Source organism: Dromaius novaehollandiae, chromosome Z, assembly GCF_036370855.1.
Source record: "Dromaius novaehollandiae isolate bDroNov1 chromosome Z, bDroNov1.hap1, whole genome shotgun sequence".
NCBI lineage: Eukaryota > Metazoa > Chordata > Aves > Casuariiformes > Dromaiidae > Dromaius > Dromaius novaehollandiae.
In genome coordinates, this window is record NC_088132.1 from 57,929,745 (window position 1) to 57,947,477 (window position 17,733).

The 17,733-nt window shown below is 38.1% G+C and overlaps 1 protein-coding gene across 2 annotated transcripts in view; it reads left to right on the forward strand.

Moving 5' to 3' along the window:
- Window positions 1-17,733, forward strand: part of LOC135324668 (synaptic vesicle glycoprotein 2C) — a 120,509-nt gene that overhangs the window by 72,484 nt on the left and 30,292 nt on the right. For both annotated transcript variants that reach the window (XM_064501393.1, XM_064501394.1), the window contains 2 exons: window positions 13,472-13,605; window positions 13,762-13,851. In XM_064501393.1, coding sequence (XP_064357463.1) covers window positions 13,472-13,605; window positions 13,762-13,851 — 224 coding nt within the window. The remainder of the gene's footprint in view (window positions 1-13,471; window positions 13,606-13,761; window positions 13,852-17,733) is intronic.

Here is a 17,733-nt window from a genome sequence, read left to right on the forward strand (position 1 = left end):
CCTATAGGTTTGTGTCCCATATATATCCCCGTGATCCTGGTCCACCCCTTTCTCTCAATTTTCCCCCGTACCCCTTATAAGGTGCCATAGCAGTGCTTCCAGTGTCTCCCTGCCTTTCCCGAATCCCATGCTACAGTCGTGGCTCCAGGTGCCGCCAGCGCTGCTGCCGTAAGGCGCGCTCACCTTCCCAGGGCCTCGCCAGGTGTCCGCTCCCGCTTGCCTGCCCCTGGCAGAGGTGGCAGGGTGCTGGGGCACTGGCCCGTGCCCCTGTGCCGCGGCGCTGCCGGGGATGGGGGCCAGGCCCCCAGGGTGGCTGCAGCACCCTTGCAAACCATGGCCTGGTGGCATCCGTCTCCTCTACCTAGGCACCATGTTTCACAAAGCTCTGGGACATGTCATTATTTTTGAGATTATTCGTTCCTGTCAAATTTGATTGAACTGGGCCAATGGCTTTAAAAGATGTTGGGGGAGCGACTGACAGACACATGAACTTATGGAAGTGTCTAATGCCATAAATATCGCTTTCCAAAGAAGCCACGGTAATAGTCAGCAATTCTTATGGCAGTGGAGCAACAGCATCTCTTCAGCTTGAGTTTTCATGAAAACCCAGTTTCACACAATGAATTGGCCTTGATGTAAATTAGGAATAATTACCTAGAAGTTAATGAAGCTGCCTTAGAGCTCTGCCCTGGCTCCATCAGGAGTGGCTACAGCGGCAGGCGTAATCCTTGCCTGTCACTGCCAGAAGCAAATAAGGTGCTAGCTGTGAAATTTCTTCTTCATTCAATTTTTTTGTATTAAAAAGACAAAAGGATTTTTGTTGTTGTTTTAAGCAGATACATCATATGCGATCAGTCTATAACAAGTAAGTGAAAAATTCAGCTGATGTGTACAGATGGGGAGGGAAAGGGGTTGCTGGTCTTTCTCAGTGATTATTCAGATACATAAATATATTAATTTTGTGTGGAATACGATACAACAGTAGAAATCTGTTGCCTGTGCTTTATTACTGTTTTTCTGCCTTATATAACTGAAAGTGAACACAGCATTTGACTGCATTCTTTCTGCTCATATTTATAGGGGAGGAACTGGTACAAAGATAAGGGAAAAATTGCTCTCCCCTACAGTGTTTGTATGCTTAATATTCCTAATACAGAGGTGTGTATATTTCTGTTTTCCAAATATGCCAGCCAAAACCAGTATAAAATAAGCAAAGAGAAATGGAAAGATGTGATAGTGAGGGCTCTGAGCAGAGGTTTCCATTTCTGGTCTCCTCAGCATGATACTGAGCGAGGTGAGGAGCTGCGGCTTTCTGCCTCTGTCGTTTCTCCTCCGGCTGCTTGAGTCCATATTGTCTTGTCTCCTTTCAGGGAGGATTGGGATTGGGGGACCAAAAGTTTTGGCCCTCATCTGAGTTATTTTCTGAAGGCATCACTGAAATATAATAAAAAAGTGAGGAGCGATAGCTAAAGGGATGAAGATAGGGCTTTTAGATTGTTTTTTCGTTTGGGAACCTTATATGTTTCAGTCCAATATAAGCATCTGATTCCTGAAAATTCTGGACTCTGTAAGGAATGTCATGAAGGTTTATGAAGGGAAAAATAGTGTAATACTCTGCTTATTCAGCATATTGTATTTTCCTTGATCCCTTTGATAATTACATTTCACATATTTGAACTCTCTCTCTGTAGGCAAAAATCCCCCCCATCACCTCAGATAGCTATGACAGATAATAACTGGGGATAATTGCTACGTGTTTCGTGAATGCAAATAATATTTTTTTGTTGCTAGTATTGGACAAAAGTTTTAATTCAGGACTTCTGACAACACGATTCATAGTATGTACAAAAAGACCCCATCTATTCAACAGATCAGAGTTGTTGTTTAATTGACTGACATCAGATTAGGAGATAATTCTTAGAGTGCACATCTGTTCAAATTGCTAGATGACCACAAACTGCCCTGTCGAGTCTGTTTGGCTCTGTTTCTTAGTGATATGATTTTGTTTCTATATATTTTTTATAAAATAAAAAAGATAATAAAAGGTAAATTAAGTAGAGAAAAAGGAAATGAGACTGAAATCACAGCATGGAAATGCTCGCGAAAAAGAATGATTTTTCTTGCAACAGCTTCCAAAGCAAATAAAATATAATAAGGTAAGATGTTGTAAGGGCTTTTTGAATTGCATAGCTGTTCTATTGGTACATTGTACCAAAATGTGAAAGATAAAACACACATCACTGTTAAAAAAAAAAAATCCATTCTATCTCTGTATTCTTCAGAAAATACTCCAGCATTTCAATGATTGCTTCGTTTGTGAAAATTTGAGTAGATAAATAGGTTCAATTTCTTTTCATAAACCGCAGTGTTTTATTATGCCTCTACTGATTGTCTTTTTTGATTAAGCACGTCTCTTTTTGTGTTCACCATGAGCCTTAGTTCAGATGCCCATAAATCACTGAAAGTCCCAGACCAGGACAGGAACACTTACATTTTCAATTAGCTTCCACATTTAACAGCCGCTATTAGTAGTGCCTATAACAACTTGTCACACCAAATATAACTTAGCCTTATGATAGTTTTTAGAAGCCCACAGCAAAACAATTTCAAGGTTTTAATCACATTTCTCTGTGTAATAGCACATAGAGACCAAGTATGTATTTGAAACCATAATAGTTTCACCCACAAATTGTGGGCTCAGGTCTATGGTAGATTGTGGAAGGCACTACACAAAAATACGTAGAGATTATTTGTGTTTTGAATATTGGTAGGACAAAAGCTGTCATTCTACAACAGTTTAGTCAGATTTTGTTGCAGACACGTGTTTTCTTTCAAGCTTAGTTCATAACGACTGCTGTGCGAGGCATTTAGAAATTTTTCATTGGCTATTTGTAAATGTAGATTTTGTCAGCTATTGATGATTTACTCTTATTGTACTCTTTATCACTGTTCAAACAGGTGTTTTGAACTTCATATGCAAACCATTTGCAATTCTTAATTAGCTGTAGTAAAATAAAATAGTGGAAACTATTAAGCACATGTAGGAGACCAGACAGAAATCTTAACAAGAGATCTCAAGCGAGATTATACAAACAAAGTTTGAAGGACATTTTAATGACATTTGATTGCATAGTCTCAAATATTATACTGACCACCATATTTTTAAATTCTGACAGCAGTTGCTTTTCAAATGAGCTTCCTCTCTCTCCTTTCTATTACAATCTGCTCAATTGGTGATCTCTGTAAAGTAAGAAATGGCCTTTTCTCCTTAGTTTGATGAGCTTGTAAGTTCTGAGGGCAATTCAGTACTGAAGTTGCCATCGTTATTGTCAGAGTCGTGTCTAGCAGATTTTACCTCTTTATCTGTTTTGCTCATTGTAAAGTACCTTAACTCAGCAAGCAGCTCAGAGCCAGACCCAAGCAAGGACTTCACAGAACTGTGTGAGTCTATAAATCTCTGGGGCCACTGGCTCAGTCAGCCATACAGTCAGATCAATTATGTGCCACAGTGCTTGTAATGAGATTTTTGATGGTATCAGCTTAACATTAACCCTTGGTGGCCTGTTCTGGCTTCTTTGTATGTGAATAATTAGAACATGGCCTTTCCAGTTCTCCAGGTTGCCTGCATTCTGCTTTGAACTATAGTGTAAATTCAGTATAAATACTGAAATAGATCCTGCTTGTATCGGAAAGTACATTTTATTTTATGCTCATTTTTTACCTGGTTGTTAAACTAAGAAAATACTTAGATCGTTCTTTGATGTAGCTTTCTTTCCAGATGCTTTCAGCTGCTGCCATGGTTTTCAACAGTGGGGAGCTCGTAGGTTGCTTCTAGCCTATATGCCTGTAAAAGTAATTAAGACAAACAAACCCATCATCTATAGGCCTTAATTGGCTACACAGGACCCTGCACATCCAATTTGGAAAATATCTAGTGGCCCCCACATTCAAGAAGTTTGCAAACCACTGGCCTACTGCATTCCAGCATTATGTTTTTTTCTCACTCTGTAGTATTACCAGGGCATTGAGAGGATTGCAAATCCTAACAGCTTATACCCAAGCACTTATAACAAGCATTAGTTTCCACAGGACTGAGGAAAGTACCACGTGAATTCCAGTATCTCTACTTCAAAGTAGCTGGAGATCTGCATTGAATCTTTAACTGAAAGGAGAACATTTTCCTAATACAGTTTAGGTGCAGAAATCTAACGAAAGCAACCATTTATATGACAATTCAACATCTGAGCTTTTGTTTACTAACCGCAGCTCTTTTTGTGCTTTGCCTCGGAACTGTGGACATAATTTGACCTGTGTCAATCTACATTAATTTCTAGTAGCCTGGGGCAGTTGTCTCAGAATAAGAGGCACAAGTGCACCTGAGGGAAGTGCACATACTTTCTAGCATGGAAGATACATGTTTGCTAACTTAACAATTTCAAGAGCAGAATGGTATTTCTCATTTTAAACTTCATAAATCCGCAAATAACGTAAGTTTTAAGAGAATTTGTGCTGACTTATAATTTATTTAGATATGGTTGAGAGAGGAAGGAAGCTATTTTGAGGAAGTGCAAGTAGAAAGTTATAGAAACACTGATTTACAATCTAAGCAGAAAATTACAGGTTTGCCCTGGAACTTTTTTTTTCAGTCTGTCTGAAATCTGCATGTTTCTACTGAAAACAGAGCAAAATCCATGCTGTCTGGTGTATAACACTTACCTCATTTTCCAGGGACTGTAATGAGTGAGTATATACTCACTTTCCAAGCAGTATAATGGTATTTGCATTCAGAATGAAGCCATGAAGAAGTTATTCAGGCTCAACTCATGGTAACAAGTGTCTGAAATCTGGCAGAATGATTCAGGACAGAGTTGGAACTCCTGAGGGACGCTGTAAGCCAAAGCATTTCATTTCTGCATTGAAGTGCTTTGCTAGATTTCCAGCCCTACACGATAGTTGCACTGGGGTTGTGTTCAGCACAGAATTGCTAAGGTAACTCACTGTCAAATGCTAAAATGGCTCCTGCATAGTGATGGCCAGGTGGATGCGTTTACATCAGCTTGACGTCTTCGTAAAGTGAGTTTCTGTTGTTTCTCCCTATTTTGAGAATGGAAAATGCTAAGCAGCCCAAGTTAAACAAACAGAAGTAGAGGACTGCAAGGCTGTCTCTGCTCCTCAGCTGTGGTATCCTCAGTGTCATCTGTGGCTAGAATGTGTTGCTCTTGGCCCTCACATTCATTTAGTATCATGTTGATGGGAGCATTTCCCTCATGGAAAACTTTCATTCGATTGTGCTGGCCAAATGGACTTAGGCTCAATGAAGTTGTTTGTCTCCCCTTTGCTCCGGTACCCTTTTACTTTTTCATTTTGAGTTCTTTAAATATGTCTTGTTCTCTTCCCACACTAAACTTCATAATAGATAGAACAACTGTTGTTCTCCTTAATTTTGAAATAGTCACTCCATCTCCTTTTCAAAGTTTACATACATTTATTATAAGCCTTTGAGGACACAGGGTAGTTATGAGTAGTTATGGGGATTAATGGCAGATGTTTTTGTTGGTGTGTCTCAGTCTCATGTTTGGGTGTTTGAATAAGAGGAGTGAAACTGGATACTGAAAAGCCCTTCAAACTGGTCTTATGGGAATAACTGTATGCTCCTGCCAAGTGTCTGCCAAGATCTTTTTCTTCCCTCCTTAATGTGCTTTCTGGTTATAAAGATAATAATTAAAATGTATTAATTTCAGCACAGCTTTACATGAACAGAAAGTTAATTTGTCCATCTCTGTAAAGTGTGCAGGAATCATCTCATTATTTTGCCTTTTTCAGTCATATAAAGTTGTATATTAATTTGATTTGCAAACAAAGCTCCATCACTACTTATTCTACTGAATTTAGTACTTATCACAAGATGTTTCCGCTGTTGGGGATGGAAAGACTGAGGCCACCGCACGGAAGTTTTGAGGAGTCAAATTTACTTTACATATAGTCTTGCTTTTCCATGTTCATATAGTAAGTGCAGAAGAGACGGAATTAATTCTGAAAATACCATAAGCTGCCTCTTTTGTCAAAGCTCTTTACTCTTATGCCACTGTTTGTCATAACTATTGAATCTTTGGAATAGTCCACAGAAACAGAGAATATAGGATGAACAGAAAAACATTTATCACTGGTCAATTCAGTCTGAAAGTCCTTTCTGGTTCTGCATAACCTCCCTTCTGCCCTGTGAGACTCCATAAAAATGAGGTCTTGAAAACTGAAGGGCTGGAATACATGAAATCTGCCCTTGTAATCTCCATCAGTCTCTCTCTCAGTACTTCTTAAGTATAGATAGCGCAATTGGCACCGGCTACCTGGACTTTTGCACAGACAGAGAGGATAGGGAAAGCTCTGTGAACTGCTGATGAGTGATTTTCCCTTATTCATATCTCTGTTTTGCTTACTCAGTCCAGTATCCTTCCCAGTGAAGAAAACTGAAGTGCAGGAATAACTTCCTTTGCTGAAGTCAAGATAAAGATACACCATGCCCATGAGGCCCAGTACTGACAACCGCCTACTTCAAGTCCCTAAATGCATTCCTTTTTCTCTAGCTAGAAAGGCAAGTGAGATCCGGTGTTTTCTAGTCATAAATAGACCACTAATTAAACATCCTTTGCCACTTTTAGCATCTGCCAGGATTAGACAGATGGCAGGACCAGCAGCTGTAGGTACATTTCCCTTATTGGGAGCTGTTGCTTTAATTCTCTAACATGATTACATCCATCCATCACCTCTGCCATTTCAGAGAGGAATTTCTTGCCTCTATATACATCTTACGAGTCACAGCATCTTGATCAAGGCCAAAAGAAAATCAGGTTTAAGGCAGACCGTTGCAATCCACACACAGAATAACTTTAAAGCTTCTCTCCTCTTTTTTTCCCTAGCATTGTTAGGTATTCTGACAGAAAACTAATTTTTATAGGTCTTTTATCAAGCCTGCCACAGATTTATATTAGCATTTCCATAGCAAAGAAGCAGAAATCTAATCCATCCATAGCTCTATATTCTGCATAGAGTATACATACACTTAAAAGAAATGTTGACTTCATATCATCACTAAAACTGAATGATCTTTGGGCTCATCACTTCGTATACTCCTGTGAAGTATGAGTATACACAAACTTCCTTCTCAGCTGGCAGGAAGTATCAGGGCCACATGCTCTGGGCAGCACTACAGCAGGTATTAGAAACATTAAAAAAAAACAGATTACGGGCATCACTATCCAGCGGTTCTACAGCTGGAGGCCTTGCCTGTTCTGCAGTGCCGTGCGCTGGTTAGAGGATTTGTGCCTGATAAGTTATTAGGGAGCGAATATTTTTCTATGCAAGGTCAGCCCAGCTTGAAACTGAGCTGGCGTATGTCTAAATAGAAGATAATGTTATCAGGGAAAGATTCGGAGCCTGATGATCTCAGGTCTACAGATCAGGATCAATGCCACGGAAAGGAAGTGATGGGTGTCAGTGGTTGGCAACTCCCACCTGTGTGGGAGAAGAAATATATCTTTAGAAAATATCCTGTTCCTTTTAGTCGAAGTTTTAAGTGTCATCAAACCAAGTATGAGCTAGGTATTTAATATATTTATGAAATATATCTGTTTAACACTTACTCTCTTCTTTCATTAAACTGCTGATCCTTTCGACTCTCAGGGACTTACTGGCTAGAGAGCCGGACTAGTGTGGCTAAGAATTAGACAGTCTTCTACATGCAGCTTTGGTAAGGTACCTCAGTCATGGCCTGCTACACTTCAGTGCTTTCATTTCCAGATTCTCTTCTGCAAAAATTAGCAGCAGCTGACCCGCTGAGCTGGTGGGCCTGTAGTGTATCTACCTAACTGTACAGGCGAAAAACACCGCTGCCTGTCATGTGTGATATTAGTAATCTAATCATATAAAAGATGAGTTCTACTTTGTGTTACTGTAGTTTCACATTAATACACCTACAGAATATTTCTGAAAACGTAGCTGCACTTCTTAGAAAGCATGTATCTCACTCAGTCTTGTGTAGATACCTAACAGAGATTCCTCAGCTATATAGCTTAGCTGAATTCATTGTTTCAGTTTCAGGGATGTTTTAGCGTTACTCCAGACAGCACCACTAAAAGGTACGGGCTCAAGTCATAGATGTCACTCACAGTTAAACCGGGGAACGCCAGGACAGACTAGATACTAATGCAATAATGTGTATTTCAGTGCTGCCAGGTGCAAAATATTTCCATTTTTCCTTATAATTCTGATTTTGCTTCAGAATTCAGAAATTCAGCTTTAGATTTCAGAAATACTAAGCAGAAAAGCAACGTTTAGTAGTAGAACTCTTTACTGATTTTTTTTACTGAATATTTGTATTAAGCGCGGTAACAGTGCCATCAAGTGGCAATCTAGAGCAATCATACATTTTATTTACTGGAAATTTCTGAAATTTGAAAATGATAAATTAAAGCTATAGAACTGAGTTCTGACCAAACAGTATATGATAAAATAGATATAAGCAACTTTATAAAATCACAGAAAGGATTCTGAAAAAGAATCTATAGCATCTATGAATTCCTTTAAGTTCCTTGACTGTGCTCCCCCACCCCTAATTTTAGTGGTGGGTGTTCTTGCCTCTACTCCCTCTCTCGATCTATCAAGAGTTTTATGGGGTTTTTTGTGCTGATGCAGACTTGCTTTTCACAGTTTCTGACACTGCCATGAATCTAGTTCCTCCAATTCCTCTTTACTTGATGAATAACAAAAATTATCAAGACTAGTCAGTCTTTAGATAACCATGCCATAAAATCATTTTTGTAGGCAGCATCTTAAATTCAGTTAGGTTTTCTGTCCCCATATAACTCTCTTAGAAAGGTAATCCAGAACTTTATTCCTCTGGTGGTTAGAAGCTACCCCTTTGCCAGCCTGTATTTATTTAGAGTCAATATGCACCCGTATTTTCATTACTCACTTTGCACTTTAGTGTAACCCATATGTATTTGCAGGGAGCGATCATGTTCCCCTTTGGTCTTCATTTTCAAAAGTTAAACAAGCCATCCTCTTTAGTCTCCTGTCATTAGGTAGACTCTCTGGTCACCTAATCACTATGAAAGGTGATACCTGTCCCTGAATATACCTGCTGTTTCTCAATTAAGGTATATTTATGAAATTCAGCATAATAAGGATAGGTTTACACTTCTATTAATCCAGGATGTCTATGACAGAAATGTTCTTCTTTTTCCTTCGGAGCAAGAACTTGTTTAAAATATCCTTCGAGTTTATTAATACTCTACAGTAGATGAAATGCGGTGCTAGGGAAAAAAAGATTTTGTTGGCATTGAATTCAACATACAAATCAGTGATTATATATAGATTAGCATCTTGGTACGTTTTGCTGTTGCTCTGCCACATGCCGCTGTGGTTCTGTAATCAGTAATTGCCATGTCTGTGACTCACTTGGTCCTTTCTAGTAGTCAGCAAAGCGAGGAGGTGGTATTCAGTGAGGAGGCTGCTGCAGGGACTTCAGACTCAGGCACTGCAGATTTTCTGTTGCTCTACAGCAAATTGCTCCCGAAATGCATTTGGGCCAAGTGTTTTAACAATTCATAAAGCATTGGAACCCGCCGCCGAGTTCAAGATTAATGACGTCGAGTACAGCATGTCCAGGAGCAAGGGCGAAGTTTGGCACTTGTGCCGTGCGCTGAATGCAACCGAAGAGCACTCCTGTCTCTTTGCTGTTGTATCGTAAATCAAGGAGGGGAGAAGCAAATTGAGTTACAGCCAAGAGCACACTTCCATTTGGTTTCAAGATGTACAGACAATGGGCCTGAAAGCCACTTCGAGAGCTAAATTCAGAACTAGTCTAATGGCTCCATTTTCCAGATTAGCTCATGACCTAGGAAAGTGTGGTGTGTTAAACATAAGAATAAATCTAAACTTGCTCTACATTTAAAAAATGTTTGTTTTGCTCTCTGTCATGTGGTGCTGGAATAGATAGAAGAGCAGGCTAGAGCAAGCTGTGTTGCAACTGTTTTCATTTTTCCTGCGGATTTCTTCTTACGATTCTGGCATTAACTATTATCATTAATTCAACAGATATATTAAATCATGAGATAAATTGCAGCAGCTAATATAATACAAAGAGGGGGAAAAAAGCATAATAGGAATAATAAAAGCCATAAGGAACCTTTCATTTGAGAATCCCTCAGATATTTTGAGGAGAGATAGGTAAAAAAGATACTTTGCAGGTCATCAGGATGACAGCAGGATGAATGGTGCAGTCGTTTTTAATTAAATGTAGAAAGGTTCACTTACCTTAATAAATCACACCTTAAAAGTAAGTTATTACCAGAGTTTTCTAGGACTGGCTCCAGGGCACAAGGTTTGCCATAGTTTTATAACAGGTGTGAAGCCAGGGGAATTTCACTTCACAGCAGAAGTACTGTTTGTGGAGTTAGACCTTACAAAACATAAACCAGAGCGGTGAAGGGCAGACTGTGGAAATGTGCTGCTGGCTGTGGGTGCTGCTGGGACAGTTTCTCATGCCATCAGCCAGGACCTTGGGCCAGCTGGGGTGGAAGACGCAAGCCGCCCTCGCGAGCTGGTGGCACCAGCAGCTGCCTGGCTGTGCAGACCCCGGCGCGGCTCGCTGGCCGGGCTGCAGGCGGACGCAACCAGAACCAGATCGTTTTGCGAGTTCTATAGTAGGTGATTTTACACTGTAGTTTAAAATAGATAATGAAGAGTAAGAATGATTATGATAAAATATGTATGCAATACCCAAAGCACAAATATGTTTTCTAATCGCTTCATTAACTCACCTTAACCCTTTCCCTCTTTCCCTTCCCAAATTAGATGAACGTATGCCCATATTATTTATGTTTTCCATTTCGGTGAGGTTAAAAGTTGAAATTTTTACCAAGTCAGTAAAAGTAATTTTTAATGCACTTCCACATCTTTTCCTGTTTTTCTTTTTCCCTTAAATATTTGGTCAAAGTCCTATTTTGGGATAAAATCTAACACGAAATTTTAGATAGCTTCTTTTTGTTGCAGGGAACTTTGGAGGGGGTAAGTATGGTTAGCTTGAGCCTTACTTTTTAAAAAAGTAGCGTAGCACACCAAGATCTTTGCAGATATTGTCGCTGGTTTTACCTCATTCTTCCTGGGGTAAAGGCAGAAGGGCTAAAAGATGCTGTAAAGCAAGCCGATACCGTTTTTGAAACACAAAAGCTATGTAGGAGATCAGAAAACCAGTCTCATGTCTGTAGTGTTTCACAGAGCTTTTGAGAAAGAGCAAAAAAATTGTATTCTGTATTCTTCATGTTATAATATATATTCTATAGAATATACATGAGAATATATAACTGAAGAGTGCATTACGGTATTCTTCATATTATAACACAAATACTTTAAAATGAGAATGAATTTTTTTCTAAGAACATAATCATGATCCACAGCACGAGATCTTTAAATTCCAAAATACACTATTTGACAGATGAATACCTCCTTTGAAGAACTATTTAATAGCCCATTTGGTGCCATGTGGTGCCAGTTGTTTACTCACATCGAGACAGATTAAATTTACCATGTCTTTTGTCTAGAAAAATCAGTTATCAGAGAAAGATCTCAGATGAATCTCGCATCAGCTCTTTCATTAGTCAGTATTTCATTTTCTTCCAGTAGCTGCTTCCATGTTTATTGTTATTTTTATATTGTATTCCAATTTTAATAAGTTTTGCTTCAAAATTTTACTTTAAGGAATTTGCTGTATTGAAGCCAGACTTACAGGCTGGCTAGTTATCCAAATCGTATTTTTCTCTTTCCTAAGAGAAATTCTTAGGATTTTAAAAATCCTGTATTGCTGTAATCCAGTCATAATATACCGCTCAATCAGATATTTTATTAAAAAGCTGAACGAGCAGCCCTGCAGTTTCACATACAAGTTATCCAATATCTCCTTTTGCTTTCTTCTCAGTATGTCTTAAAAATGGTTTCTACTTCATGTTGTTAGTCAGCGCTCAGAGATATTTCAAGATCAGTTTTTCAAAGAGTTTTTTTTCCTGTTCTTTTTTCTTAATCTCTTTATATCATCCTAAATTCTCTCTCTGATTCAGTGTTGAGGTTGCCAGTTTCAGATGGAAGCTTAAACAGTTTTTTTTTTTTGTACATCCAGTTACACGGGTTTTTTCAGTTTGCTTTTCACAGATTTTAGGGTGTTGTATAGTGCTCTGAAACAAAATGGAAACAGTTAGGCCTGGTAAGTGCTTTATTTATTGCATTTTGTTACATTCTGAGAGTCTCTTATTTCATTAAGATTATTGAAATTAGCTCTTTGTCAACAAAGTTAATAATAATAATAAGAAGAAGAAGAACACAGTTGGAAACCTTAAAATTCCAGTTATCATAGTCTGTAATCTTATGTATACATAATTATTATTCCTGTATTGTTCAATTATATAAAAATAACACAGCAAATACTGCAATGAAAACTACTCTCAAAACTCCAAAATACTAATCATCAGTACCTAAAAGAACCATTGGCCTCAACCATACACACTTGTAATGGAATGGAAACACTATTTCAGAAAGATCTTGACCAAAAAAAACCTTAAAAGAAAATTAACTTAAATGTGAACGATATCCTAGTACTTTAATGCTGAATTGTAATGCTGAAAAAGATTCAAGAGCATTGAGTTTATAATGAATAATCTACTCTGGTTTTAGTGTTTCTGTTTCTAGAAGTCTGAAAAAATGTTGCTGTAGACTTGATTGTACTTTTGTACAAATGCTTTTCTCATATTATTACTGTTTCTTGCTTTCTTATTTATTGCTAGCAATTTGCTGTACAAATTCAATACCCAATATTCATCAGTACTTTAAATAGCTTCTGACTAAGAGGAAGACTTGGAGGCACCAGTTAGACTTCAATTTTGTCAGTGTTTATTGGTGAAAAATAATAGATCATGTGATGGAATTGTGTTTTTTGAAAAAAGCTTTTCCTTTAATGGTACACAGGCTCTGTCAGATGCAGCGTTCCTGGAGGACACAAAATTCCATAAAATGTGTTGTATGAGTGTAGGTTTTTAGTTTAATTCTCCCTTCTTCCAGCATTCATACAAAGCTATTACTTTTTTATGTATAAAATCTTAGGTATGAAGATTGCAGTCGTGTCCCTGTTTGGTTCCTGTAACTACCTTCATACAGATTTGCCAAGCAGCTTGAAAGACACTCCTTAACCTGTGTGTAAGGAAGTCTCCCATCCTGCCTTATCTGAACATTTTCCAGCATGACTAGTCACATGCAAGCGTTTAAAATTCGTAGTCTAGGAAAATTCATAGAATCTTTGATATTTGTGGAAATAGAACAGATGAACCAAGTTCCAGATACAGATTTGTTTCCCATTTTGAAGAAGCTGCAGACTCCAAAATACAACAATCCTTATTTCTCTGCATTTTGTGAATTTCTTTCACAGGCTGGAGTTTCAGCATGGGCTCGGCCTATCAGTTCCACAGCTGGCGAGTATTTGTGATCGTCTGTGCGCTGCCCTGTGTCTCTTCTGTAGTAGCCCTCACCTTCATGCCAGAAAGTCCTCGGTTCTTGCTGGAGGTATAAATTGCAAAATCGTTTTTAGATTCCAGTCAAATTTATTTATCTGTTTAGATCATAATGTCATTATAACAGGCATTAAGATTGTTCAGTGACTATAGCAGATATCTTAATCTGAACATATATATTTTTTAAATGCTTTGGTCATATACTTAGGTTGGTAAGCATGATGAAGCCTGGATGATACTCAAGCAAATCCATGACACAAACATGCGTGCTCGCGGACAGCCTGAAAAAGTTTTCACAGTGAGTATTACTCTTAAATCTAATGTCTTAGAGTATCATGACTGGCAAGGTCTTCAGTGCTTAAGCAATCAATATTATCGCTCTACATACTAAAGAGAAAAGAAGTCATTTCTACCCTAAATGTCTAAGTATAAGAACTGAATTCCTATTGACATTGTTCTATATTCAGCAGATGTTAAGATGCCAGCCTCTAGAAACAGGAAACAAACTAGAAACAGGACAATATGAACCTGTGGTGTGATATTTTCCATTCACTGAAATAATCAGTAGACTCCAGCTGTGATCTTTTATTAAGTTTACTTCAACATTAATATTAACAATAAGCAAATAGTAGAAGTCCGAACTAGCTGGCTCTTGTTCTTTTACATCTTTTCAAATGATTTTTCATTTTCGTCAGCTAATACAGTTACTTTAAAAACTTTATTTCCACTTCTGTTCAATATTAATTTTTCAGACATTTAATTTTTTCAAAATATCTTGGAAGCTTGACTCTTGTTGTTTTGTTGACTTCAGGCTCTAAGGAAAAGGCTGCATTTGAAATATTGCTGGGTTGTATCTGTTTGGAGGAGAAATTGACAGTTCAGATGTGGGGCTTTTTTTTTTAATGCAGTCTTCTTTATCTATGAAGAATATACACAATTTTGTTTCCCTGAACACAGTAGGACCAAACAGCAGCAAGCATTTTCTTGCTCAGAAATCCAGTCTGCCCTTCCAGCCTTTCATGTGTGGTGGGAATGCTGGTGCTCTACTCCCTCTCAGGCCTATGTGTGGGATTTTTTCTTCTCCCAGAGGCTTGCTTCTTGCTCTAATGCACATATAACTCAATTGAGAAATCCTCTTAAAGGTTCTGCATTTGCAGGCAGTCTCAAGGAATGACCATCTGACCATGTAACTTTAGTCCATTAAGACTTGCAATTTATTGCCTTGCATGTAGTTTCCATTGCCTGCATTTAATTTATTCCAAAAAGAAGGGTAATTAGCATATCTATCACATTTGACCTCCATTATTTATACACCAGTGGCATACCCCTAATACCATTCAACCTAACATTATTTTATTTTCTGATATTTATGAGTACAGGGATGTGGCTCACAGTATAAAGTTAGGGTGTAATTTCCCAATTGGGTTATGCTGGTCTGAACTGCTTTCGAAAGGAACATTCCTGCTCCCAGTTGCTTTGATTTTTCTTCTGCCAGAGTTGATGCTTGTTGATTTGCTGCACAGTCAGCCATAGCATCGACCCTACCCACCTACAGGGTTAGTATAGGCACAAGGAAGAAGACAGGAATTTGCTGGGAAAAAGGAGGAGGACCAAAAGGTGTTGGGGAGCATCAGCTACTCAAGGCAGTCTCACGTCAGTTTGATGTGATCACATCCTAAACTGGGCACAGAGATGAAAACAGAGTGTGTGCTTAGCGTCTCCAGTTCTTGTGATCTAACAAGTCTTTCTCTCTACAGCTGTTAAAATTTAACACTGACCCATGTTAAACTCAGTATTTTATTTATAACTATTTTAGTTAATTTGTCAGCCTTTAATACAATTTTCTCATTGCATGAATAAGGGAAAAAACACTATCAGCTTGGGATTGTTGCCAGTTTCTGCCATAAGCATTGGGAAAACTCATATCTTGATATTGAAAAGTCAAAGGATAAGAAATACTGTACTATATGTCAGAGTAGTGGTCCCTAATGTAAGTTTGTGTTAGTATGATTAGGAAATGATAACTTATCATTGTCTCCTCTTGGACAATAATAACACTTACTAGGCCCACAATGCAAAGGAATTCTGTGTAATTTGCTTGGGACATCCTTTTTTGACTCTATTTTTTAAAATTTAAATTAATCCTGGGTAATTGTGATGTTTTGACTCAGTAATTTATTCACCTAGCTTTCCTAAGCTCTATTGCTTCATCTAGTATCATTATATATGACTTATAAATGTGTTAATATTTTCCTCCAATTTGTGTCACTAGTTTCATCAAAGAAATAAAGATACTTTGTTAGTTTGTTTTCTAATTCTACAGCTGATGTAACTTTTAATCTCTTCATTATTATTACAGTTTTAGTATGCTTCCTTTGATATAGTTTGCTAGCTATATCGATGCCATATTTTCCTAGAAGCTTCTTCACAAGTCATATTTATTCTTGTTACTCATATTACTGAGGATTTTATCTTTCAAGTTGTAAAGTAGAAAAGGCGTAAACTGATGAACTGTTGGCTTTAGAGAGTTAGGAACTCCAAAATGGAGTTCATAGTGACTGACCATGGAAATTGTGGAGTTGGCAGTTCTTAACGCTTCTGAAAATCTCTCTGGAGAGCAGTGACACTAACAGAGCAGTAAGTTGATAGTATCTTCTATTGTGGGACTACCCACATGTTAAACATTTATGTACATGCTTAATTATCTTCCTAGGTCCTTAAAATGTACATTCATTGGATTGGTTGGTTTAAATGTATAAGTAAAAAAACCTTCCTACCTCTAAAACCAAAATTCTCTCTGCTCTTTCATTGCCATGTATTAGATGATCTTTTTTCTGCAGACTTTTTCCTTTGCAACATGTCTTTAGTTTGTATAATTTAAGGAATTTCATATTTCCAGCTACTACACTGAAGGTCCTTTTCCACTGAAATAAGTAATCTTTATCGTTTTTTTTTCTTTTGTACTTTATATGCTGGAAGCTGAATTTGCACTGGAACAGATGGATCACTAGCCTGATTCAACAGGACTTTTCTTATGTTAAGTGGCCATGAAGGCCATGGGCTTTTTGTCCTGAGATCACATGCAGTGTGCCTAGGATATATGATTCGCCCCAATCTTGCCAGCTCCAAACAAGTCAGGTGTCTGGGACAACGAAAAGGCAGCATCTCAGCCTACGAGAGTTGTGTTTGCTTATAGAGTGGGATTCAAAAGGCATGTCCTTTCTGCCCCGAGGGGCAGCATGAGAGTATGGGAGGATGTCCCTCTGTTCAAGATCTTAAATAATCTTGGAGGATTCAGCCCAGTCTTTTGTATAAAATGCTCAATAAAAGCATTTTATGAAAAGCTGAAAACCAACTGAATGATGCAGACAGGATTGTTGCTGTTGGAAGAGGCATGATGAGAAGGGTACAGGCTTTTGGTATAGTCATGGTTTGGCAAGAACAGAGAGCTACAGTATTCTTGAAGGGAAAGTGGTTACAGTTAAAAGCCTTTGCTGCTTTTGTTCTTGGGGTGAGACTGCCAGTCCTTAAACGATGTGTACCTATAGGAGTAGCAGATTGAAAACTAGAGGTATACGATCAAGACTGCAGTTCCCTGGTGTCCTGGAATTCCCTGTGATACATCTCTGGGTGGTGGGTTCCTCATTCTGTTAGGGGAAACAGAAGACATCGTTACCTTCAGAAATTGCCACCGAAACTGAACATCCCATCTGTTGCTCTATCCCTCTTTATATGTCAGTCCCTTTCCCCATTTTATTATTTTATTTATTTTCTTTGCATTCGCTTTCCATTTGTCTAAAATGATAAAACATACTTGTTCTGCCACTCAGGAGATTGCAGGTGAAAATTAGCACTGTAGACAGGATTGCATTCTCTCTCACTGGTAGTTGGGTATTTTTCCTAGATGTATGTTTATCTCATTTCATTTTGGGTGAAGTAGGCAATTCTTCATAACAGCAATAATGCACATGGCTCCAGACCATTTCAGCTAACTTTTCCTCTCCTCTTTGAAAAGGATAGTTAAAATCAATATCAAAGAGACAAGGAGACTTCCCAGTCTACCACTACAAGAAATAATAACAGAAGAAAAGTGTTAGTCAGCTATTAATTTTTGACATTTCAAATGCTTTTAGTTTTGCTACAGTATTTTTAAAAATGATTCAGTAAACTTTCAAAGATG